The 28,000-nt window shown below is 42.2% G+C and overlaps 1 protein-coding gene across 1 annotated transcript; it reads left to right on the top strand.

Annotated features, from left to right (window-relative positions):
• The first annotated feature begins 3 nt into the window (after positions 1-3).
• dmtn (dematin actin binding protein) lies at positions 4-27,590 on the top strand. The gene is made up of 16 exons (XM_063210708.1): positions 4-360; positions 6,874-6,933; positions 7,118-7,192; positions 9,214-9,369; positions 10,443-10,487; positions 12,023-12,158; positions 13,751-13,795; positions 14,301-14,432; positions 16,003-16,112; positions 18,505-18,607; positions 19,161-19,222; positions 19,913-19,958; positions 20,728-20,735; positions 21,502-21,567; positions 23,014-23,094; positions 23,484-27,590. The coding sequence occupies exons 2-16, from the start codon at positions 6,901-6,903 to the stop codon at positions 23,595-23,597; spliced, it is 1,212 nt and encodes a 403-aa protein (XP_063066778.1). The 5' UTR covers positions 4-360; positions 6,874-6,900; the 3' UTR covers positions 23,598-27,590.
• The last annotated feature ends 410 nt before the right edge of the window (positions 27,591-28,000 follow it).

The raw sequence follows: 28,000 nt of genomic DNA, 5'->3' as shown, positions 1-28,000 counted from the left end.
TTTTCTAGATAGATAGAGAGAGAGGCGAGTGCACGGCCTCCTTGCCTATCGGCGATGTGCTTTTTTCCCCCCCAGAGGTGCCTGGAGGATTCTGGCGAGACCGGCGTTGCCCTGGTGATGGCAGCAGGCGGCTGATTGGGCGTTGGCCGCTCTGGCTGTGCTGAGATAAGTGCATTTCAGTTGGGGTGGAGAGACAGAAAGGGGGTGGGGTCACGGAGGAACACTCAGAGAGAGAGAGAGAGAGGGAGACAGAGAGACGGGCTGCGCTGTGCTCTAGAAGGATGACGGGAAGCCTGGATCCCTCAGCGTAGGATATCCTCTTCATCTCAGGCAAGGGCTGACTGCATGCAGGGAAAGCTGGTTTGTGGTTTTGTTTTGTTTCTAAACTCAGGTCTTCCTGCTGCTAGATAATGTGCTTTTCCTCCCTCGCATTCTGCCAATTCCAATGGACGGCTGTTTTGCTTGGCTTTCAATGTTATTTCAGTGGACCTGCCTAGGCCTTACACACTTGAGAAGCTGAGCAAATACTTGGACAGGTCTTTTTCTATTATTTCAATTAATGGGTTTAGAAAATAGTACATTAAGTACATAATAGTTAATTCAGCATAGAACCTGGTTTTCAGACCTGTTGTCATATTTGAAGTTTATCTGCTCCACATAAAGCACAGATGTCAGAAATCAGATGCAGAATTGCAGACTATAATGCGTGCTTGGCTTTTAGTTCACCATGTGTATTTTGCATTATTTAGGCTACCACACTGACTTGCATGCCATGGTGTGTTTCGTTTGAGTCATTCAGGGTGTTATTTAATGCTCTCAGCATCTTCCTCAGATCAGGGCAGTGCCGGTTAGTTAATATCCTTTTGGCTGTGGTGTGCTGTGCTCTTAGGCATGCAGCTTGGAGGGAGGCCTCTTAGTGCATTGGCTGGGTTGAGATGAGATGAGATGAGTGAAGTGCAGTTGCATTAGACCACAGATAAGGTTGACTCATTCTTTCGGTAACACTTTATTTTAGGGATACATCTATTAGCACTAATAAATACAATCTGCCTGTATATAAGTAACATAAGGCATGTTAAAAGCAAAATCAAACATTTGTTAGGCATGTATTCGCAAATATCTTGTTCATGCACAATAAGGGATTTATTACCAATTTAACCTTAGTAAGGACCTAGTAGGCCTTAGCGTTTGCTTAGTACATGCCTTACAAGTTACTTATGCAGGCATTAACATTGTATGTATTAGTGCTTATAGCTGTGTCCCTAAAGTAAAGTGTTACCGGTTGACTCATTCTTTCTTGTTGATGTTGTGTGCTGCCATTTGAACTGGGAAGGAGGACCAACATGAGCAACAGAGGAGGAGTTCAGTACAGTAGAACAGTAGAACAGTCGTGCTCTTTGGTTTGGAGTCATTTTGTTGTTGCCAGAGGCCATGGTATACATATTTTAGCCCTCACGTTGGTGGGGGTTGAATGCAAACAGCAAGTGATTATGAAAATGATTATAATTAAGAATTCGTCTCATCTGTTCTCATTATAATGAGAATGGAGGTACTGGATATGCCCCAAAGGTTTATGTATCAAGCAGCACCCATAATGTTAGCTTCCAAATGAATGCGTATAGTGTTTGTTGTGTTGAAGTCTTGCCAAAGAGCAAGACTGATAATGCACTGTGTGATTCCCAGCAGTCTAGTCATTCATTCTTTCCACAGGTTATTGCAGGCGCTCCAGTGTTTTTGTGCCATATATCAGTGTGAATATGCGATCACATTAATGGGAAATAAATGGAGCGAAACATCTTTAATCAAGGTATCGCCTGTTTAGATGGTTAAGCTGCTTGAGAGGTTTTGACATTCAAGCCTGGGGTTATGTCCCAAACAGGAAGCTAGTGACTTGCTTCCTTGCTGCCTCTAACAAATCACATGTATGAGGATGCCCATGAAGGATTTATTTTCGGACGGATGGCCCTGCTACACAACAGCACTAGACCTCTGTTGCCACCAACACACCAATAGTAAACGTAGTGGCTAGTGATAGAATGTTTACTATTGAAGGCAGCTCGGTGATGAAGCGAAAAAATATGTGTTTCCATCAGGATTTTTTTGCTGCCAAATTTGTGTGTGTGTGTGTGTGTGTGTGTGTGTGTGTGTGTGTGTGTGTGTGTGTGTGTGTGTGTGTGTGTGTGTGTGTGTGTGTGTGTGTGTGTGTGTGTGTGTGTGTGTGTGTGTGTGTGTGTGTGTGTGTGTGTGCGCGCGCGCGGTTTTATGCAGTTTCAGGACAACCAGTTTCAGTAGCTTGGCTATGGAAGCATCAATGTCTCCGTCAGAACTGAGCTTACACGTAACAAAGGTACCCTCAAAGGAACCCTTGCTGGGGTTCTGTGTAGATTGGCTGCTTCATTCGAAGTATCACACCAAGACGTCTGCCACATCCCTAAGCCAAAACCGTAACCTTAGCCCTTAGGGACGTTACTGTTGTCTAGTGAGGTCTGGTGTTGTCCTAGCCTCAATAGGACAGATTGCACGGTAGGCAAGACATCAGCCACCAAGCAGCACTCTCAAGGCAGCAGCCTATTTCTTCTGGTTTTGGACACGGCCTTGGTTACTGACAGAGGTGAACGTAGTGTAGTCTAGTCATGATAGAAGCAAATCCATAAATCAGTGCTGTAATCCAGCAGTGAGCAGGTTCATTAACGGCCTTGTAGCCTGGCTGTCTCAGCCATCCCTTAGATTATAGCCGTAAACACCGCTCGGCCGGGGTGAGATGTCGCGTCGAGATGAGCTACCCGTCGAGCAGAGCTGATCAAAAAATGGCCCTGGCCTTTTGGACTTACTATAGACCAGCCCCTTACTCATATAGTATACAGGCCACTTTCATAGTATATCCTGATTGGTTTAGTCCTCTGTCTATATTGGAGATGGACCAACATGTCGTCCCCTCAAAATTGTGGGCTGGTCCCTAAGAGGGAAAAAAATAACAGCAGCAGCAACAGCATTAGTCCCTGAGGACCGTTGGCCTACCGGGGAAATGCACCTGAATGCTGTGTTTTCAGTCCAGAACCATTACAACGCCCTACTACTACTAAAGCCCCTAGAGGTGAAGACTAGGAAAAAGGCTAGGGTTTATGTGGAGAAGAAGGATCACTGAAGCAAATCAGCCGTGGATGTTTAATTTTTATGTATGAAGGTGCAAGACTAATGTTTTTGGACGTGGCGTTCTTCTCATCTGGAAGGTCTCTGGGGTTTGGGTTTAGGCTGTGTTTAACAGCCCCTTTGGTAGCTCATCACGACGGAGCAGCTCATACTGACAGAGCACCAGCTCCAGTGCAAGGGGGGGCTGCCTGTCCCATGGACGCCTTCAAATTGAACTTGAATTGGAGGCTGTCAAATGCAGATGGGACCACTCTGGCTCCACTAATGACGTTGGGGTTTGTCCAGAGAGTCTGTGATAAATCACGTCGTAAGGCACGGGCAGGCGGACGGGCGGACGGCTCTCAGATGAGGGGGGATCGTTGGGTGCCCTTCACGGCTCAACGAGTCCCATGTCCCACACTGAGTACCAGTTTCCATAACCTGCAGTGACATCTCCATCTTGGCTTGAGATTACCAAGTGCTGCCAAGGAGAAGCTAATTGTGCTACCGTTGTTCAATGCTGTGTTCAAGGAATCTGACAGCAGGGGAGTCAAAGGGGTCAGCTGTCCTGGGCCCAGGGAGATGGGGGGCCCATAATTGGCTCCCCTTCACATTACATTGTATATATTGGGGTGGGGGGCCTTTCAGATGACTTTGTCCAGGGTCCAGCAAACGCTGTCAGCGCCCCTGGCTGTGTTGTGCCATTCGTTCTCTTTGAAATGTGCGTGCTCTTGAACAAGCCATGGACAAAGACTGTTAACAACAACAATAGCAGGCAGCACATTGTTTTTATGTTGCGCTTTTCAAGGCCCTCCAAGAACACTTAATTAATTGGTGTGGCCATGTTGTTTTGAGATTTTAGGGTTGGGAATTGTCATGGGGAGGGAATAACAAGGCGGGTCTCCCCAGTGGGATTCCTCTTTTTGTGTCTTGAATTGAGCTGCCATTTGGCTTTAAAGGGACACTGTGCAGTAAATGATCAAAAAAGGTACTGCAACTATTACTAGTATGGTCCAAGTACAGTCATTTTTGCAGCTAAAAATGGCGGACCATGGAGAAGATCCCCCTTTTCATGTAATTTTTTCCAGTCATAATGAATACTTAGAATTTGATGCTGGTGGTAAGTATTCATGAAAAATGTAACATTAGTGAATGGGCAGCATGAATTCTGGAAATAAACAACTAAAAATCTCACACAGTGTCCCTTTAAGAAGTTAAAGTGCGCTCAAAATCACGAGGGGGGACAGGGAGTTTTTTTTTTGTTTTTTTTAAAACACCAGTTTAGCCAGTGGCACATTAAAATCAGAGTCTGCTGAATTTGTAATCAAGACCTGCCGTATACAGTGGACAGAGAACATTTGTCTCCTTTTTTTCCACTTTCGTCTGAAAGGAAGCATATTCATTGGAGCCTTCGACTCTCAAGTGGGATTGTTTTTTTACTAATGAATGTGCGTCAGTCATAAAATATTCAGAACGCCAGCTTCCGGATTCATATGGGAAACCGAAATGAACCATCGCGCTTCAGTCAGGGTAGATCATGGAAACCAATTCTATGGCTTTTCTGTGAAACAATGATGGGGCTTTTGTCCATATAGACGTTTCTTAGAAAGCACTGTTCTTGTTGGGCCAGAGAGAGATGGGAATTGGAGATGCAGCTTAAAAGGGATACCCAAGCGGTTCCTGTCGGAAGGAGTGAGTTCAGGGGCAGGGCAGTGGACAGAGAGAAGGGGGGGGACTGGTGGGCATACGTATGCTGAGAGAGAGAGAGAGAGAGAGAGAGAGAGAGAGAGAGAGAGAGAGAGAGAGAGATGGATAAGGATTCTTCTTCAAAGGAGACTGAAAGAAGCTTAACCCTTATGGCTTCAAGATGCATGAGAGTCAGAGATAGAGAAATGGTCCACTCTCATCCCTCTCCCTTGGGTCAGTTTAAGCCATCTAGTAGATGGGGCATCCCAGCGCCCTTTAAGCAGCAGCCCACTTGAGCTCAGGCCTTAGCTCCCCCACCTCTACCTCAGTCTACACCAGTGATTCCCAACCTTTTTCTTAAAGCACCCCCTTACCTGTGCCCAAAACAAGCCGCGCACCCCCAATCCAAACTTCTACACGTACGCACTAAAAAATGATTTATTCATTACTTGATTCTAGCATGAGACATTAATCAATACTTTCATGACTTTACACGGGGACCAAATCATGTTTTAATTTGGTCTTGATTTGGCCTAATTTTGTTTGCAAGCAGAATTTTGGTCACAATCTCAACACAAACAAAATTCTGCGCACCCCCTGAAATCTGTGGCGCACCCCCAGGGGGTGCCCGCACCCCAGGTTAAGAACCAATGGTCTACACTACTCATTTACATGCAGAAAGTGAGAGCCATGAGGGGCAGGAAACCAACGCTAGACATGCTGTTAGAACACAACCTCTTTTTTCAGTTGGCAGATGCATGTGTACCCTGGCCCAACTGACCTGCAAACAAATATGAAGGACATGTAGATAATATTTTGGAGCCTACCAATGACACCATTAGAAGCCATTCAATGACGCAAAACGAGGCTTGTTTATTTCATTCTGTGATGTTGTTTACTATTACAGTAGATGTTTGTTGAGGATCCACAGTACATACTTGGAGCCTGCTGCTTGTTTACTCTTTCCTGAAAATGCTCAACTACATTATAACAAAATTGCTATTTTTATTAACAGACTAAGACTTTGTCATTACAATATTTTGGTGGTTATAATGGAGGCTCTGTGCAAAAGGGTTTTAATATGTTTTTATGGGGGGGGGTCTCTTCACCTTTCCTTCTTACCTCCTCAGGGTTTCAAATCATGCATTCATACCTAGCCAGACCGAAAATAATATTTTCAGGGATTTACGTAACCGTAGCATAACCATTAGAATACAATAGAATAGAATAGAATAGAATAGAATAGAACAGCACTAGGACAGCACTAGGAACAGTAGCATATAAACCTCACAACAACGTAGGAGGGAACATGGCGGTAGTAGTAACAGACTGTGTCCACATTTTTCACTGGTTCAACCATAGTGTATTTTATGGACAGACGGCATGTGCGTTTCATTGTTTCGATGCCGACATAATTCTCTATATAATGGTGTGCATTTTACTGTATATATATATATAATGGTGTGCACAGGTAAAGATTTCAAAATTCATAATTTAAACACAGATGAAGGCACACCAGCCATTTTTTTAGTGGTTGAACCGAAGCAGCTTAGGCCCCAATCATGAAGCCTCCCTGTGGATCCATATCAAACACAGGCAGTATTCCCGCGGGGGTGTCATTGATCGCCTTTGATATTAGCGGGCATGCTAAAACACCACGGCAGGGGGGGCTAATTAGATGTGTCAGTAGGAGACAGGGGCAAGAGGCATTGCCCCACTGTGGTGTGATGGACTGTTAATCTCCCAACTGGATGTGGATTGAAATTGGATTTCAAATAGTATTTCTAAATATCCTTCAGCACAAGCACAACCAATTCAGTTAGTAATAAAACAGAACCTGTGTGGTTTTATTTTACCATGGTGTACTGTTTAGCAGTAAACTGGTTTGCAGACATCTATATTATTGGATTGCAGTAAAATCACGTGACCCGCTTATTTCCTTTCCCTTTCACATTTATTGAGTGTGTGCTGCGTTTTCCGCGTTCACTCTTGTCTTTGAGACCCACTTTAAACAATTGTTTCCTTCTCTGCTCTTTCTGTTAATTGGGTTTTCAACAGTGACATTGGGAGCCATCAGCAGGGTGAATGATTTCGAGTTGCTTTTCCGTCATGCAGAAGGTCAGTAATCTTCTTCTCCTTACGTATTAAGTGCCACATGTATTTCCAGATATTGATTGAAAAAAAAAGAAATTAATGTTCTTCTTAAATCTCATTCCCGAGACGCCTCGTCCAGATTAAGTGCATGTGTGGTGTAGCCATGACCTCTGACCTTTGACCCCCTATCATCTGTCTTTATTTGCAGACGGCAACTGCCCCATGCAGTGTGTCCTCGTCTAGGGGGCCCAGTGCACCCGGGTCACCGGCCACATCCATTGTGGTAAGATTAACATTAGTTCATTTCGCTGAGCTATGGTATTTATAACCCTGTTTGACAATATTTCTTTTTTTGGGGGGTGGGCTGCTTTACAAGCCTTTATTGTTTTTTCTCCGACAGGACAGTGAAGCAGAGTTAGGAAGTAAGTTGGGAGAGAGATGGGGAAGGGATGGCAAAAGATCCGGGCTAGCAATCGAATCCGGGTTGGCCGCGTAGTAGACGAGTGCCCTACCATATCAGCCACGTTAGGGCCTCTTGACGATATTTCTTGATAGCAGAACCAGCCAAAAGGGGAATAACAAAGGGATCACTTACCCACGGTCCAGGCAGAGAGAGGGGCCCAGAATTGGGTCCTCATTACATTGTATGTGTTGAGTTTGCCAAAGCTGTCAGCAGCCCAGAAGAAGTCAGCAGTAGTAGTTTCCAGACCGCAACAGAACAGGGCCACTTCGAATGATTGAACACGGTCAAAGACTGGAGCTAGGGCTACAAAGCCAATCCAAAGGGCCCTCTCGCCCAGAGGTGTATTAAGCAGAAGTAGGCATAAAAGAAAAGTAACATTGTAGTATTGCACTTGCATCATGAATTTACCTCGGCTTCCTCTTTATACACCTCTGCCCACATCGAGTAACAAGTTGATGAGCCACAGAAATTGGTGATCACTTTAAAGGGACACTGTGCAGGAAATGGTCAAAAAAGGTACTGCAACTATGTTGCTCATTTAAACTCGGTTGGCTATCTCCAAATTTGATATTTACATGAAAGCTTACTAAGTAATAAACTAATATGTTCTAGTATGGTCCAAGTAGAGTCATTTTTGCAGCTAAAAATTCAAAATGGCGGACCATGGAGAAGATCCCCTTTTCATGTATGAAAAGTGCAATTTTTCCAGTCATAATGAATACTTAGAATTTGATGGTGTTGGTAAGTATTCATGAAAAAGGTAACATTAGTGAATGGGCAGCATGAATTCTGGAAATAAACAACTAAAAATCTCACACAGTGTCCCTTTAAGCTTGAGAAAACTATGCTGTTGACTGTTGGTTTCCATGCTATTGAAATGGAAATATACAGTACACTGGAGGTAAATATACTGTAGTGTCTGTCTGGTAGTGAGACCCGCTTTCCTTTTGGAGTTAGCTCACCATCTTGTGCTTGTATGAATGATAACAAATACCCTTCTGTTATCTGAATGGGGACACGTGCTCCTCACACTAGTTCCAAGGAAGTCAGTGGCTAGTTTAAAAAACACCAGATAATCATATAGGCTGCAGTGAGTGTCTGTACAGCTCTATTTAGCTATAGCTTCCTACAGCATGACGAATAAGTATATCACCATCATGCTTTCAAAAACATACCTCCAGCCAGAGAATACTGTATGCGGCCAATATATTTGTACAAGAATGGAGTCAACCTTTACAATCTGTTGGAGACTGGTCTTCTTTTTGTAGTGTGGACCAACTGCCCACTCAGTATTTGACTTGGCGGAGACAGAGACAGTGATGTGTAAATACTCTGACACCCTCCTGCGTAGCTGAGTAGGAGAGAGTGCCAGGATGGCAGCTCTGATCTTTTCCACACACTGCCTTGGGCTTAGAATGCTCTCTCTTGTTTAAAAAGGTCTCTCTTTAAGAAAAACAGTCTTTACACTCATCACACTCACCATCACATGACATTTTGACAAATATTTGAACTCAGAACTGACACGGAAATTGTCCAAAAGCATTTTACAAATATATCCATTGTTTTTTTTAGGCTCCATTTTGCAATGTTTGTGGAAGACGTTTTAAAACAAAGAATGCAATAGAATAGAATAGAATAGAATAGAATAGAATAGAATAGAATAGAATAGAATAGAATAGAGGCTATGGCTATTGGTGATGCTTACCACGCGTAATGGATATGGACGTTTTACATACGTATGTTTTTATGACTAACACTCCCTCCCTGCTGGTGTTCATAAGACCATATCAGTGTACAGTACCTGGCCTTTTCCATTCCACAAATTACATTTTCCTTCCCAGGCGCGGATGGATAATCAGGTGATAGGCTATAAGGACCTGGCTGCCATCCCCAAGGACAAAGCCATTCTGGAGGTGGAGAGGCCGGACCTGATGGTGTACGAGCCCCACTTCAATGTCTCCTCCCTCAGCAGGACAGGCCTCTGCCGGAGCCGAGAGGTCAGTGTACAACTGTACAATCGTGTACTATTGTGTTTCAGAGCAGGGATTCCCAATCAGGGGTACATGTACTTCTAGGGGTAGATACGTAAGTGAGCACACTGCAGGAGGTACGTGGTAAAATGAGCAAATGTGTGGAGCATAGTCACATTGGAATATAGAGCATGAGTGAGGAGGTACTCATGGTATGTCAAACAGGCTTAGGAGGGGTACGCAAGACAAAAAAAGGTGAGGAATCACTGTTTTAGAGTTAGGAGTCCACACACTTGAAATGCTTTTTTTGTGCTTTATTCCAAAGTAGAATAGCGTTTTGACCATTGAGATCTTCAATTGATCCATTGAGATTGAGATATCTGAAGTGTGCGGACAGGGGGGTTATTACGTAAAAGGCATTGAACAAGCATTCCACGTAGTTACTACACACCTTACAGAGTTGAATTAACATATTCTAGATTGAATTTGGTCCCAGAGTGCAGCAGTTTTTATTGTGCATTCTCTTGCTCACCACTGTTCAATGTTCCCCTCTGGAAAAGCAAACAAACAGAAAACAGATAAAATCATATGGATACACTGAAAATTGTTGCAAAAAGTCATAAAAAGTGTAACATTGTCAAATGTTTTTGACTAGCTACCTAACATAAAAAAAAAATCACATTGGTGCTCTTGACCTTTGGATGTAGACCGACTGTACATTCATTGCCATTGTGAATCTGCAGATTGCGAAATGCACATGGTCTTTTAATTCTGCATGTGATGACTAGATGATGTCTCTGCGTATAGCATTCCTCCTGTCTGTGCTTTTGCTGCACTGAAGTGTTTTGTGTCAAGAGATGTTTCCTCGAGATGTTTTCTATTGTTCTCCTTGTAGTAGTAGAGAACCAACAAGTTGTAAAATTAGAAACAGGGCCCCACAGCTGTTACTCCAACACAGGATGTGTGCAATTGTGCGTGACCTGACCATCAAAGTGTTTCTGTTTTTACTTTCGCTGTGTGCTCTCTCTGGTGATGTTGTCTCAAGTCATTTCACACAATGAGTGCTGAGAGTTTTCAAGTGACTCTTTCCTGCTTTTTAGAGGTCGATGTCCCCCCACTCCATCTCTCCTCCACCGTCTCCCGAGGTAAGGCAGCTCTCCTTTGTTTTCATGGCTATTTTGCGCAAATAACCACAAATACGTACGTAGGGATAACAGGAATAACAATGAATGTTTTATCTCGTCACTCCATATGTGCTGTGGAGATGTGAAAATGCATTGGAATTGCAGAGGACACGCACGCACACACGCATGCACGCACACACGCACGTACAGCACACACACACATGCAGTACACATACTGCATTGTTTCATTAATGCAGCCTACCAAATGTTTCATCAATAGTGAATTCTGAACCTGGAAGACTAAGAGTTTCCAACAAAGGGAATTGTCATGTAATTTTATTTAATTTAAGGTGCACAGCAAGTTGGATGAATGGATAGTTTGTCATGAGTGATAGGTTGGAATCGGGAACGAGCATAACACACAGTACCTTTCTAGGCATATTGCAACATGCCATGACCCTTGGTTTGAAGTAAACTTCTTTGCTTGCCTAGTCAACTAGACGAACTTCCCCATCGGCTGAAAATGTTTTTGCCTGATGAATTGGTCAAACACAGCACCATAAGATATTAGGGTCAGTTTCAGCAGTAGCAACGACAACCAGTAACACTATTGTATGGATGTTTCTGTTTGTTTGTTTTTAGAGGACTACCTGTATGTAATAAGCATATTCATTGCAGTATATCAGCCACCAAGTTAACTATTTATTTATGGCCATTAGATTGCGTAGCACCACCATCCATCCATCCATCCATAATCCAAAAAGAGACAAAATGCAGCAATTCCTTCAGTCACAATGCTCTATCTGCAGTTCAATCGTTTGAACTGGTTTAAACACCAACAATTCTTCCCTCAGCTTTGTCATTGTTGTGGTGCAAGACTACACTTCTCATGTTATAGCCTGGCTTTCCATCCCACCTCTTTGCTACCTTAGAATAATCCTAAAATTGAAAGTGTCACTGTGTTAATTATGTGGGTAATTGAAATTTTGGATGATACCCAGTAGGTAGTGTGTAGATGCTGCACATTACGGTGGCAATGGCTTTGGGATTTTTAGACTAATAAATCAATTATACTGCAACCATGTCAAGTTTAATGTACCACGAAAACTGTGTAATGAAGCATCAGATTAACTCTTGGATGCATACCGTTCCTGTTGCCTTTCATCTGGGAACACTAAGTCCTGTGAAAACAGTTGTGTCCCGTCCCGGCTACTGTATGGATGGGGCCTGGGCTGCATTTTCTCTACACCACTTAATTGAATATGAAGTGATCTAGCCCCGGTGCATGTGACCTTCCACTCACTCCTCTCTCTCTTTATCTCTGTCTCTGTTTCTGTCTCTCTCTCTCTCTCTCAATCTCTCTCTCGCTCTCTCGATCTCTCTCGCTCTCTTGCTTTCTCTCTCTACCTCTCTTTTTCTCTCTCTCTCTCCCCTCCTCTCTCTATCTCTCTCTCTCTCTCTCTCTCCTCTCTCTCTCTCTCTCTCTCTCCCCCCTCTCTCTCTCTCTCTCTCTCTCTCTCTCTCTCTCTCTCTCTCTCCCCCCTCCTCTCTCTCAGCTCTCCTCTAGTAGGGAGCACAGTAGGGAGTGGCCTGATCAGGGCTCCCCTGGAGGCTCCACTATGGGTTCCACCACTCAGCTCCGCAAGATCAGCGCCTCCTCGCGCGCCTCCGTACAGCACTTTCACAGACCAGGTGTGCTGCACTACACATCTCTAGTGAGGGATAACCTGGATTCAGAAGCTACAGTCCAGTGCCACATATTCCAAAGGACCTGGTATTACCTAGCCAGGCCGTGCCCTCATAGTGACGCAACACCTTCAGCACTGCTTCTAGTCCGGCCAAGAGCAATACAAATATCGTTTCCAAAACATTGGGAACTCCTCCCACATTTTCAGGAAGCAAACAACCATTAGCAATCTAAAGGAGGCGGATTAACCAAGCCGTTTGGGAAATGTTATTTGTTATACTCTTGGTCAGACCAAGTCTCGAAGAGATTTGAAAGTCGATGGTAATCAGGCTAGGTATTACCTGTCCATTCTGAACAGATAAACCCATGGAGTTTAGCTTCTGAACTCAGCAGAAAACATGAAGAGTATTATGCGCTACGCTGTAGCTTATCTCTCCAAAAGAACACATTTATTATGTTGTTGCGTATTAAAGCTTTACCTTCCTGTGGAAGAAATTACACAAACACACATACACAATATTCCTCCCAAGGAGATCATGTTATTATGAGGGTTTTTGTGTTTGTTAGTTTGAAAAATAACTCGTCAACACAACATATTATGCTGAATATTGCCAGTCTGATGATATGCACAAGGGCCCAAGCAGATTACATTTTGGTGCTGATCTGAACTGGCTTGGTGGAGGTTTGCGCTCTACGAGTGCTCTTATTTGTGCAGCAATTGGGTTCATATACAATCTATATAAATAGATAGATAGAGGAGTGAACAGACAGACTGAAGCAATTTGGACATTTACCTGATGAATATGTTGCCTCGGAAGAACCAAGGCAGAGCTTGGCAAGCCATAGCAAGCCTAGGCAGAGCATTTTCAGAGATTCTTTAAGTATATGGAGATATGCCAATGTAATAGGTTGCTATGGGCACCTAACATGACCAGGTTCCGGTCTGCCTAAAGGGGCGTGTCATAATACTCCTAGCATTGAATAGAACAGTCCTTAGGTCTGCCTAAAGGGGATCCCCCCCTCCCCCTTGCAATAATAGAACCCGGAAACAATGGGCCAATGGAACCTCTCTCTCTCTCTACTCTCTCTGGCATTATACTGTAAAGCCATTGCCACACATGCTTGGTCAGAACAGGGGCAAGCAGCACATAGAACCTGTTCTGTAACTCGAAAGAGTGCGAGCCTTGCAATAATGTCAGATCCAGTGATCCACAAAGAGTATGGTGCTTTAACAGTACTTCAGCATTTTTATTTGCTGGGGAAAATTTACAAAAATGCTGCATTGTTTGCAAAACACATAGGGGAGGGAACGGCCTTGGGTGTGGTCTGCATTGTCCTAGTGCTTACTACCTCAGAATTTCCTTCCCATAGGATGCACAAATATTGATGCATGCAATCGCTTTAAGCATTATTTACTCTTAGTGGAGAATTCTGTCTCGAAACAATAAAATGTCAAGTAATTCACTTCACTACACAATTTTGAGCAATGATGGTTTTGCAACATTTGTCACCTTCCTATATGTTCAGTTTGAAGTGTTTTTGTGATAAATCAATAAAGTGAGTGTGTGTTAACTAGGTTTCTTTCTTTGTTTTGCAGATAATGGATCCAATATTTATAAAAAGCCTCCTATTTATAAACATGGTAATCTACATACATCTCTTTTCCATATAAACTAAAACAGAAAAAATGTCCTTGTGTAAATAAATATAACTTATATACGCACTTCCTACTTCATATTATGATAGACTACCTACTATTTATTCCATTTTATTCTTGTGGACTGTGTTTTTTTTATATCTTCTTGATGTTGCATACTATGTCTAGCTGTAGTGACAATGAAGACTCCTGTACTTGTCATATGTATGACATAACATTGTCGTGTAACATGTGTCACAAACATTGTCACTGTCATAAACATTTCATGACTGTGTGACATTAAGTGACATTCAGTTATGGTAAAGACAGCCCTAACAATGTCAACTTTTCAGGACCAGTCCATGACTATGTCATGATGACATTGTTTGACATTATTATGACACTGTTATGTCATACATATGACACCAGCGTCAAGTAAAGTGTGACTCTATTTTCTACTGCACTTCTTCTTCTACTCCTATCCTCTAACTCTTCACACCTGTGTCTGCAGATGCTACTGAAAATAAACAGGACAGCATCATCAAGTCCTCCAAGTTCCCAGCGGCCCAAGCTCCTGATCCAAACGCGCTGTCTAAGATCGAGACCGAGTACTGGCCATGCCCACCCTCACTGGCTACCATGGGTACACTCTGCTTTTTTACATCTCTGCTTTCAGCCAGTCCCATTGTGTGGGATATTTTTCTCAGATCTCACAAACAGAATATTTTCTTTATTCCTTATTCTATTTGTAAGCCCCTGGAGCTACAGTATTTTAGTTATTTCCCTCTAATTTTCATCTTTTCAGTCAATAAAGAAAGAAAGAAAGAAAGAGATGTATTCGCCACAAATCATTCAAGTCCGACTAAGCTCCAAAGCAAGAAACATTTAATGCACATAATAGCCGGGACTGTTACCCAGAGAAGCACTACAGTACATACAGTGCATTACATTAGCAGTATATGCTGCATCCGGCCTTCCAGTCGCCCAGCTTCCTCTCAGCATGTGCTAAACGTCCCCTACTGCATATTCCAGTGACTGCATGCTGTATTTTATGAGCGAAATAATGGAGCACTCCTTGTTGCTTGTAATTTTATTCCCCTTCAGACGTTTCGGTCTGATCTGGCCCGAGTCCGACACTGAAGAAGGTTAAGAAGACCGAAACAATAGACCGGCAATAAAAGTACAAGCAACAAGAAGTGCTGTCCGCCCGGTCTCCTTTATTTTGAATATTTCTTTTTATATATATATCAGGGCTTGACACTAGCACCTGCCAACCGGCCAAATGCTGGTAAAACTTAGCTGTGGCTGGTAACAATTTCAGTGCCACTAGCCAATTTGGCAGGTAGCTTATTTCTTGGTATGACAAATCAGAATAGCGTACGGTATATTCTGCACTTTGCACCTTGTGTATCAAAAGTTCAAGAAAAAGCTCAGTTACTCAGTTTATTTGCTTGTTTTATTTCCATGTGGAAACCCATGCACTCATCTTCTTGCTTTAAACACATCATCTTCTGAGGTAAGATGTACAGCATCATGATAAAAAAAGAATTGTGGCTAGTAGGATAGCTGGATGGCTATAGACTCAGGAATATATATATATATATTTTAGGGGCTTTCATGCCTTTATTTGACAGGACAGTCTGAGATGGTGACAGGAAGTGAGTGAGACAGAGACACGGGGTGGGATCGGGAAATGACCCCGGCCGGACTCGAACCGTGGTCCCCCATGGGTGGACATGCAAGCCCAAATGTGGGGGGCTTAGCGCGCTGCGCCACAGCGCCCCCCATTTTGAATATTTCTTTCGGAATGAGCACCCAGTTGCTCTGCTTTTGTTGAGTTGAGCGTGTTATGAAGATTATTTTGACTAGTTTATGAGCGCCCGTGTATCATGCCCTTATTACAAAGTGGAAGCCCACCGGGGAGACTCCAACTCCCATTGACATTGTGACACAGCACACAAGTGCACACTGCACACAACGAAATTGCATGTATGCCTCACCCGTGCAAGGGGACAGCCCCCCAATGGGTCGGGAGATACAAGTCTGACGCTCTAACCGCTTACCCATGACTCTGTGTGTGTGTGTGTGTGTGTGTGTGTGTGTGTGTGTGTGTGTGTGTGTGTGTGTGTGTGTGTGTGTGTGTGTGTGTGTGTGTGTGTGTGTGTGTGTGTGTGTGTGTGTGTGTGTGTGTGTGTGTGTGTGTGTGTCATTAGAGATTGAGTGGCGGAGGAAGGCGGAGGCGGAGGGTCGGGTGATCGAGGACGATGAATTTGAGGACCTGACGGAGGATGCCAGGAGGCTCCAGGAACAGGAACTCAACAAGGTACACAGTAACACATGCACACACACACACACACACACACACACACACACACAGACACAGACACACACAAACGCACACACACACACAGAGGCACACATAGACGTACACACAAATAGGCATGTACAGGTACACAAAGATTCACATACACAGACGGGCACACACACAGCTGTGCTCACACAGATGCGCACACACACACAGACGGGCACACCCCAGACATACAGACAAACACACACACATAGACAGACATGCACATGAATACATTACTCTCACTAACACAGACAGACATTCTGTAGTCAAACAGATACACGCAGACGGACATGCTGACACAGACACGTGTGACTGTGCACACACAAACATGCACACGCACACACACACACACGCACACACACACACACACACACACACACACACACACACACACACACACACACACACACACACACACACACACACACACACACACACACACACACACACACACACACAGCACATTATTGCACAGCAGAACTCTGTGAACAGATGAACACGCACAAACACAGACAGACATGCACACACACACACACACACACACACACACACACACACACACACGGACAAACACACAGAGACATGTACACGATCCCATGCACGTACACACAATCACAAACACACACCCCCCCACTGCACTGCGTTGCGCTGGCTGCTGCTGTGCAGAACTCTGTGTGCCTCATCTATCATGCTGCAGAGTAGAGTGTAGAGAGCCGTCTAGTACTGTACTGTAGCTCTCTGGGACAGCAGACCGCTGCCGCCAGTGGGCTTCTCTACACACACTGGATATTTCCCATTTTCATTTCATTGCATTTCATTTATTGTTTATTTAGCAGGGACAGTGCACAATATACAATTAAGACAGATTATAGCCACACGGCTAATTTTCATCTGTAGTCCCTGGACAGGAATTGGTGTTAAGCTAAAAACAAAAAGGATTAAAATGAATAATAATACTTGAATTTGATAATACAATTAAAAGGTGCCCAATGTGCAAATATAGGTCCACAATATTGCATGGCCAAGAAGGCATATCTAGTTAAAAGAATGCACCGAAGAAATAAAAAAACAAGATGTATGATAAAATAAACAAAGTGAAGTCCCAAAGTGAAGTGTGCTAGCCTTGGTAGAACGAGTAACGCCCATTTGTCACGGATTTCACCAAAGAGTATCCAATCACTAGTTCCAAGTTTAATTACAGTGGTAATTGCATACATCTGATCTTGGTGACATGGGCGTTACTCGTCCTAGCAAGGCTAGGAGGACACTTCACTTTGAGAAATACCCCCTCTCCCCACAGCACATGGCCAAAGCTTCTCTCATACAACATGCTGAGTAAAATAACGCAGGATTGGCTTTGGACTTTGATCTGCTCTGCTACTGCATTTACAGAGTTCTTATCTTAAGACACGGCATTATAAATTAGCTGTTACCAGAATGGCAATGACCAAATCGTAATGTTTTACTAAAGGCCCTGTGCACTGTCATAGTAGTGTAGTACTATAGTAGTTAACTTTCAATGTCTATTACAGTGTGCCACAGGAGGTACGGTGCGCATTAAGGGGCTACCACAGTGCTGGTTTACGTATTTTGGTTTCACATCGTCTATACTATTTGATTAATGAGTATGAGTAATATGAGTAACTTACCATACATGAACTTCCACTTTTAAAAAATGTTGGCCAGCTTGTGAAAATTTCAAATCAATCATTCGAATGAATCTAAAATATGATGTGTTGGGCATTTCCACTTACATGCATACAGTACACACACGGTAAACTGACTCAATTTAACTCAGTCAAAGCAACAAGATAACTTGATTGAGTTAAGTCAACAAATATTCTTTAGTGCTCAAGTACTGAGTAACATCACATAGGAATGAGTTATTTTGGGGCGTGTGCGTGCGTGCAAGCGTTAGGGATGGGTATCGCCAACCACCTCCTGAGTCCCGATACGCATCTCGATATAGGGGTCATGATACGATACATAGTGTGCGTCGCAATATTTTTTTAAATAGACATGAGGGACCAAATGTTACTTTTTTCTGTATAGCAACAGGTACTCTGTAGTGAATGTAAAAGACTGCCTTCACAAAACGGTAGGTCTGGCAGTTGCTGTGTAGCATTCAAAATTCAATTTATGCTATTAAATGAAGTATCGATACTGACACCTTCGATACGCTATGCGTATCGTGAAGAGGCCCATGACGGTATATCCCAATCCCAATCCCAATATATTTTGAACACACCCCTAGCGTGCGTGTGTGTGTGTGCACGTGTGTGCATGTGTGTGTAAGTCTGTGTCTTTAATTGTCTGGCCTGAGGCAGCTAATGGAGTCTTGTTGATCACATGTTTTGTCCTCCAGATCCAGTCCAACCTGGGCAAATTGATTCTCAAAGAGGAAATGGAGAAGTCAGATTTCCGCCGGAAAACCCGCTCTCTTCCAGACAGGACACACATGCACTTCGGTGAGTGGTTGTGTGTGCGTGTGTACGTGTGTGTGTGTGCGTGCGTGCGTGCGTGCGTGCGTGCGTGCGTGTGTGTGTGTGTCTGTGTCTGTGTCTGTGTCTGCGTGCCTGTGTGTGCGCATGTGCATGCGTGTGCATCTAAGTGGGACGTGCGGATGGAGCGCGCGCGCGCGTGTGTGTGTGTGTGTGTGTGTGTGTGTGTGTGTGTGTGTGTGTGTGTCATTGTCTCTGTCTGTGTGCTCTGCATGTGTGTCACTGTCAGTGTCAGTGAATGGCAGAGTAAATAATTGGTAATTGAGACCAACATTAACCATGAGTCATTTGTCTCAGCATTGAACAAAGTACAGTAGTGTTTACGTCACGTACATGATGTGCTAAGATGTTTACTGGATATCGAGTAACAATAAACAAACTAGACTGCATTTCCGCAGAGAAAATGCTATTAGCTATAGGCTATTATTATGCTAATCGAAACAAATATCAAAATGAGCAAAATGATATTCATATTGTGTATTGTGCAATTTGCTAATTGATGGATCACTGTTCTTCTCAGGAACCTCCAGTACCTCCAAATCCACCTCGTTACCAGCCTGCAGTCGATCAGGCCTCACTAGGGTAAGACTGGCCGACACTGGCATTGACTTATATGTAATACATGTACATTTAATACATTTTATTTACATTAATAACCCTTTTCATCGTAAAAAAGGATCTCAAAGGGCTGAAACGTTAAAGGGGATATGGGGGATATATTGGGGATATTGGTGTTTTCTTGATGTCTGTCAAGTATTCTCTTTGTTGGCTGTTACAAGTTTGTGATGGTGGGAACGAATATCCCCTTGGGGACAATCAAGTCTATCTATCTATCTATCTATCTATCTATCTATCTATCTATCTATCTATCTATCTATCTATCTATCTATCTATCTATCTATCTATCTATCTATCTATCTAAAACAGCAAAGTGTTGAAAACTAAAAGTCCCTATGCCAAGTTTTCTAGGTAGCTGTCACTGGGTTGTAGTGCCCTCAGGAGGTGTTAAAGTGCCGGGATGATGTGCACTGATGCAGTCTCCTACACCTGTGAGATGATTGATGAGTAATGACTGGGTTTTGATGGATAATGTATTTCAATGGATGGCTAAGTATTTTGTACATTGTAGACCCCATTCAGGTACAATTTTGTTCATAGAGAAACCAATGCAAATGGCCAGTCAGAATCAGGTATGAATGTGCGTGTGTGTGTGTAGGTTATTTTTTTAAATTGAAAAATTAGTTTGTCATATTTTTAAACATCTACCCACAGCTACAGTCAGCAGACTTTCCTTCAGAAGGCGTTCAGGCAAGGCCAGGTATGGAACACACTATACCTATTTTCAAATGAGTGAAATATATACTGTGTATATAATATATTAAGCTTTATATTGTAAGCTACATAACACAAAATGGAACCACGCCCAGATATTGAGTAAATTCATTCTCATACATTGCACATTTTGGAAAACATTACAGGATTCACACTCCAGCTCATTCTTCTGAGATCATGTGCAATCAACATGGGTGCCGCGAGGGGGGGAAAGGTGTTACAGATTCTAAGGGCCCGACAGCACTCACAGGGCCCCTTGAAGGATGCTGATAACATAATTTGACATTTTGGGGGCCCAACATTTTAATCTTTCATGGGGCCCAACATTTTTAGTGGCACCCCTGGCAATCAATGCCTAATATTGTTGCAGATCATCTGAAATCCATTAATGATATTCATCAAAATTCAATGACTGAATAATATTAGTTCAGACTGTGGCAATGGATTTTGTGCAGATCAATCATAACTCCATTATAATTGTTCTTGCGTATGATGATTGCTGCTGTTTTATTCAGTGCAGCTCCGTATTTGGCCAGCCTAACTGCTGCACATTCTGCCCATTATCTTCTGCAATATCACTATTTTTATTTATGAATTAAGTGAATTGTCACATTATTGCTCTCAATTGCTCTCACTAAGTCCCAAACAGCAAATGCAGTGTTTGTACATAAATGTAAAGTCTATATGATGTGAATTTTTCTTCCTCTTCACTAGTAATATAATGATGTCATCCATTTTTGTTTCATGTTCCACAGGTGCACAGGTAAGCTCGCTTCATGTATCTGTACAGCTGTTTTGAAATGTACTGCACGATACAATGCTCAGTTTTACTGTGCGTTATGCTTCCCTTTTGCAGCCATAATCTTCTCACATTAACTCACTCATCTGACCTTTTACACTCTGGCCAACAATTCAAACAAAGCAAATGTGCCCAGCGAGAGAGAGAGAGACGGAAAACCTGGCCTGAGAAACTAAAAGATCCTGCTATTTTCCCTGACATAGAAGTTCACTAATCAGCTCATCTACCTGGCTGGGGAGTTGGGCTAATTAAGGGTCATGGTGTCAGTGTATCATCTGGAACAAATTCTGTATGTAGCAGGACTTTTATTTTCTAAAACCTGGGCCGTCCCTTCTTGATAATGCCATTGAGAGAAATAGAATGATTGAATTATTTTCGCCTGCACATTTGCCTTGTTGGATTTTTAGCCTCTGTCTCGATAGCACATTAACGCCGCTGTTAGCCTGTCTGACTGAGACTAGCCATGTGTCATTGACCAACGGAATGATCTCATCTCGCCATCAGAAACAGTACGCGTTCTCTGATGCTTTTCGCTGTAATGGAAGAAAATAGCTTTTTACATACTTACTTGTTTGTTTTGCAACCACCATGCACACGCACCCCACCCCCCCCTGTTCCCCAAAAAACCTGCACAGCAGACCTTGTAGGGTTGGGAAAAAAAGCAAATTCTGTGTTGGTGCCGGTCTCTTCTGTTTGAGAGAATGTCTGGGGCTTTGTGGTATCTTTCTAGAATGGAGATACACAAAGAGGCCGAATGGACAGAGGAAACTCACTGCCTAGTATTCTGGAACAGAAGGTGAGAGACTGCAGACTGTCTGTCTCGTGGTGACCATATACTGCTGTCTATGTATATGTGATCTCATTGTACTTCTTTCAGCACCTCCAAAGTCTTCAAACCACCATGCCACATGAGCTAATAACGACATGCTGGGGTCAACAGCCTGCTTCCGAGACTAAAACAAACAATGCAATTCTTCTGCATTAGATCACGATCTGCCCCTTAAGCGCATATGCCCATCATAGCATGAGGACAACAATTGCTGAGTAATGGAACATTTCAGGTTCCATATCATGATCTCAAATGCTCATGGTGCTTCAAGTGTTGAGTTTAGAATGTCAAATAGTATAAAAGTAAAAGTGTAGTATAGTATAGTATAGTATAGTATAGTATAGTATAGTATAGTATAGTATAGTGTAGTATAGTATAGTATAGTATAGTATAGTATAGTATAGTATAGTATAGTATAGTATAGTATAGTGTAGTATAGTATAGTTTAGTATAGTTTACTGTGGTAGTATAGTATAGTATAGTATTGCACAGCATTAACATACTGTATGAAGAAATGGCACCCCACAGAGTGGACACGGTCCACATTCTACTAAATCCTGCCAAAGAGTAAACCATTGAGGACAGTTTGTGAAGGCAGGGCTCTCCATTCAAATCAACTTCAATGCAGGTGCGCATCAAATTCAGCAAGAAATCAACAGCACAACAATGTATGCAACCCTAACCCTGTCTTCCGTTCACATCCACATGCTGTGCATACAGTGCACTACTATCTACCATCTTTGTATGAAGCAAACAGAACTCCTCCAAGGTTATATGCACACAGCAGGAAGTCATAAACGGCATAACTTTTGCTCTCTGAAGCCAAGATGACCCGTGCTTTGCTCTTTGCTGATAGATAGCCATTAGCTGCATAACCATTAACATTCAACTGCCCTTCTGAGTTCAGCGCTTAATGGCGGCGGTGCTTCTCAAGGATGAAGAAGAGAAAGATAAGTAATGCGTACATACTGTACATAGCTCTTACTGTAGGTGCTCTGTGGTCTTGGTCAAGGAAGACTTTGGAGGCTGCCTCCCTTATCAAGTAACTCCCATTTCTGAAACTTGCTGAGCTTGCATGCCTTCCTTCTATGGGACTGTTTGCAACCATTAAGTATTGTATACAATAGGCCTGCCTGCTTGCCTTTTAGAGTTGGATAAGTGTTTTTTCCCCCCTGCTGTAGTTACCATGGAGCAATCTTCTCAGCTTCATCTCCCTCACGGTTCTGATGACCCTTCACCCCTTACATCTGACCTTTCAGAATTGTGGTGTTCATTTGTGGGCAGTGGTGGTGGTCAGCCACAACAGGGCTGGGTGAATGCCTCCGCTCTGTGGAGAGCTTTGAATGTGTGTGTGGAAACTGCACTGTAGCATTGAAACACTTGCTGTACTAGTTTGTGTTTGCGTCCCCTCAGATTTACCCGTATGAGATGCTCGCAGTGACCCATAGAGGGCGCAGCAAGCTCCCACCAGGCGTGGACAGAACCAGGCTGGAGGTAATATACTGTACTGTGCATACAACAACTTCCTCCTTATCGGTAGCATGGTTTTTGTACAAACCCATTTATTTATTTTTTGCTTACATACTGTAAACTGAATGACGTACATAACTATAAAATTACAAATCTCTGTGGTTTGTATGGTTAATGGTGAATCAGATGAATGGATGAGTGAGTGAGTGAGTGAGTGAGTGAGTAAATGAGTGAGTGAGTGAGTGAGTGAGTGAATACACGTTTATTAGAGCAATAATACTGTATAGTAAATCTACTGAATTTATATTAAGTTATACATTATAGGAATGCAGTTAATTAACCATATAACAATGTCTAGATATAACAAGACACAGTAATGTCTAATGTTTTTTACACTCTGCTTGATCCCACAGAGGCATTTGTCTACAGAAGAGTTTGAGGAGCTGTTTGGGATGACCATTACGGAGTTCGATCGTCTGTCATTGTGGAAACGCAACGACATGAAGAAAAAAGTGTCGCTTTTCTAAAGACGGTGACACCAGAGACTTTGGGCCTTTGGACTCAAATTTGAAATTTGGTCCTTTCTTGGATGCAAATAATGTCGATGTACTATAGAATACCACCAAGAAAATAAAGCATCGCGGGAAGACACTTACATTCAGATATATACAAAACAATAGAGCCATATCATTATCCGAAAGCTATATTTCAGTGCTTCATTTAAAAGCTACAGAAACCACGCCAGTCCTGTCTGCAGTCAAAGCTATGATGTCATGTGTGCTGTCCTGTCCCTGAGTATGGTCTAATGTAAGGGCTTTGCGTTACTGAGCAACTAATTGAGCAATTTAACCTAGCATGGTCTGCAGTATACTTCTGATGTGTTCATAGCTCCATGATGCAACAAGCATAACGTTAGAAGCCGTTTACAAGTATGTAGACATTTTAAAACATGGACATTTATTTTATCCGTTTGCGTATTAACACGTGTAAACATGGGCATAAAAAACGCCATTGTGACAGATGCGTTTTAGCCCTCTAAAAGGGATTTATAAAAAAAATGGAGACTTCTGAAACTCCAAAGGCTAAAACTGATGTGTTTTCAAAAATAACTACGTACATGTAAACAGCTTCTTAGTCAAAATTCACTGTAAGTCCAATACCCAAGAGCACTTGTTTGTATGATTTCAGCAATGCACCAATCTGACATACAAGACTTAAAGACAGTTCATGTAAACACAGACACATATATTAGCCAAAATGTTTGGAAGGAAACGTGCTCCCCAATTGCCTTAGATCACAATGTAATAATACTACAGGCAGACATCCGGTGTCTCTCCAAGCAAACTTGAAAGTGCCCATTAATTTTTCTAAGAATATTATATGTAGATATGCAAGACCATCACCCTAATATTGTCATCACTTCTCTTTAGACTAGATTACTCAGTGGTGGACGAACTGACTTAACACAGGTAACGTCCTGCCATATATTCCCTCCTGTACATCAGTGGTTCTTAACCTGGGGTGCGGGTGATCAAAATTCTGCCTCCAAACATTATAATTAGGCCAAATCAAGACCAAATCAAAACATGTGTTGGTCCTAATGTAAAGTCATTTAAGTATTGATCAATGTCTAAAGCAAGAATCTTTGTAATTATTCACCTAAATAAATTTTTAGTGCGTATACAGGTGTAAATGTTTGGGTTGGGGGTGCGCGGCTTGTCTTGGGCACAGGTTAGGTGGTGCTTCAAGAAAAAAAGGTTAAGAACCACTGCTGTACATACAGTGAGGAGAATAAGTATTTGATCCCTTGCTGATTTTGTTGGTTTGCCCACTAATAAAGACATGATCAGTCTTTAATGTTAATGATAATATGTATTCTAATATGGAGAGACAGAATATCAAAAAGAAAATCCAGAAATTAACTCTAAAGAATATATAATAATTGATTAATATTTAATTGAGGGAAATAAGTATTTGATCCCCTGCCAACCATTAAGAGTTCTGATCCCGCAGATCAAATGGCACTTCCAATCAACTTGTTATCTGAATTGAACACACCTGTTAATAGTAACCTGCACAAAAGACACATTGAATCTGCAGAATCAGTCCATAGAATCAGTCAATCAATCAAACTAAACTCGCCAACATGGGACAGACCAAAAAGCTGTCAAAGGATGTCAGGGACAAGATTTTAGAACTCAATAAGGCTGAAATGGGCTCCTGGATATTAAAGAGCAAACTGTTGGTGCATTTCTTCCCAATTTTAGGACATACAAAATGATCATCAATCATCAATCTTAGGCCTGTCTCTGGTTCCATACAAGATTTGACCTAATGGGAATTTAATAACCAGAAAAAAAGGAGATAAAGCACCTTAAAACTGTATGGGAGGAGCTAGGAAATGATCTCAAGGCAGCTGGGACCTCAATCACTAAGAAAACTATTGGAAACACTTGATACCACAGCGGATTAAAATTCTACAGTGCATGTATGCCACCCCGGCTTCAGAAGGAACCTGTTCAGGCTCACCTGAGGTTTGCCAATGAACGTCAAACTGGATTAGGATATGATTGGGAGGTGCTGGAATCAGATAACACCAAAATCAAACTGTTTGGCATTAACACAACTCTATGTGTTTGGAGGAAGAGAAACGCTGCCTATGATCCCAAGAACAACACCTTCTCCAACATCATAAATGAAAGTGGTAACATTATGTTTTGAGGTTGTTTGTCTGGCCAAGACACAGGACAACTTCACATCGTCAAGAAATGGATGGAGGGAGACATGTAAACGTACAATGCTGCATGCCAACCTCTTTCCCACCACCACTAGACTGAAGGTGGGTCATGGATTAGCCTCCCAAAATGATAATAATCCATAACATACAGCCCAAGCAACGAAGGAGTAGCTCAAGCAGAAGCACATTAAGGTCATGAAGTGGCCTAGACAGTTTCCAAACATTAACCCTATAATAATCCTGTGAAGGGAACAGAAGTTCCCATTTGGCAAGCTACAGTCATACAACTTAAGTGATTTAGAGATTATCTGCAAAGAAAAGTGGACAAAAATAATTTCTAATATACCCACAAACATTGTCATTAACTGAAAAAAACATCTGACCTCTGTATGTGAAAACAAGGGCTTTGCCACCAAGTATTTTGTCTTTTTGGACTAGAGGGGTCAAATACTTATTTTCCTCAATGGAATACAAATCAATTAAAATATATTCTTCAAAGTTATTTTCTGGATTTTCTTTTTGATATTCTGTCTCTCTATATTATAATACATTTTATCATTAACATTATAGAATGATCATGTCTTTATTAGTGGGCAAACCAACAAAATCAGCAAGGGATCAAATATTTATTCTCCTCACTGTAACCCTGTGAGGCGCACAGGGAAGGAAACAGAATAAACACATCGAATTGTTTTAGCATGCACCAAAAGCTCACTGGAAGGTTTTTGGTGCTGACCTCAAAGTTAATTTCTCTGGGATTCTCTTTTTTGGTGAACACACAAACTTCTTTTTGTCTCTCTCAGCTAATACTCCTGCCTCGACAGTTAACACGGGCTCTTTCACTAATTAGCTCATCCTGCCTGGACTTAATGGTGGGGTAGGAGATCTTATTTCTGGAGCATTTTTTTATTATACGGCTCAAAGTCCTCTTCACAGCTGCATTGCAGACAGTAAATTAGGTTTGTCCCGAAAGTGAAGTGCTGTATTTCGATCAAGTCTAGAGTGCAAAAGGAAGAAACTCAGAACTAGTCGTTCAAAATGATTGGATCCTGAAGAAAGGGCGTGTGAAATTTAGCTTGCTGGAAGGATTTGTCCAAGATTCCCTACCCTACCTTTAACCTGTCTGATGAGTCGTGCTGATTGGTGTGGAATAAATAGGCCTACAACCAGAATAAATACACTGTTGGAAGTTATTCCATCAACAGATGTGCACCTCTGAGTATCATTAAACCTTGCTAATTTATTGTGATGTCTGAAACATTGTACATTATACTGCACTGTTGACACAGAAAGAAATTATTTACTTTTACTGTTATTTGAATTTGATGTACTATGTCAAACTCTTCATGTGTCTTTAATAGCCTAACCACATTCTTGACTAAGTGTAATTAACGAACTTAACCAAAACTGCAGAACTAGTGTCTAAATCAGTCATTCTCTAACATCTAAATGTAATAGAACAGTGAACTAATAATAGGTATTCCAAATTGCCTCTGTATGCGCACCATGGCACTGAATGCAAACTAAAACAACGTTACTGAACTGAACAGACCGAAACGTCTGCTTATTGTGTCCCAGGCAGGCTCATTGAAAATTATTGACATTTAGAATGTAGGACAAGACTTAATATTAGTAACCTGTAGTGATCCCTTTCGAGATACCCTTGTAAGGTTACAATATACTTTCCTGTCTTCGTAGTCCTTGATTCGTCTTTGGTGATGTTTTATCCATGTTTTCCCCTTTCTTTGAATTGCTTCTCACATGAAACAAATACACACATTAACATTTTTTTTAATCCACCATTTTGCATGCACCTCGTACTTGGGTGCAGATATGGATGTAAAACTAGACACCTGCATAAACACAATGTTGTTGACTGCCACCAAGCTACAGTACTGTTCATCCATGCTGCTCCAAAATAGATCTTTTTTGTGGGGAATTTCCTGACTTACTGCCACACATCAACTTATCACACGTGGTGAATAGTTACAGCTCATGTCACATACTTTGATTCGTTTGTGTCGCTCAGCAGCATCATATATTTGAGTAAACATAAATAAACATGTTTCAGCACACAAATTCTGTTCTCCAAAGAGCTTGAGGTTATTTATGTTTATGGTATGACGCTGATGCTGGCGCATGTGTAGGATTGCATTGCACTTTGCTGATAGCCTGATTATCATGAGTTTCAAG

The sequence above is a fragment of the Engraulis encrasicolus genome, chromosome 11 (assembly GCF_034702125.1).
Source record: "Engraulis encrasicolus isolate BLACKSEA-1 chromosome 11, IST_EnEncr_1.0, whole genome shotgun sequence".
In the NCBI taxonomy this organism is placed as follows: domain Eukaryota; kingdom Metazoa; phylum Chordata; class Actinopteri; order Clupeiformes; family Engraulidae; genus Engraulis; species Engraulis encrasicolus.
Note: the sequence above shows the minus strand (reverse complement) of the source record. Positions and strands in the feature narration are given on the sequence as shown.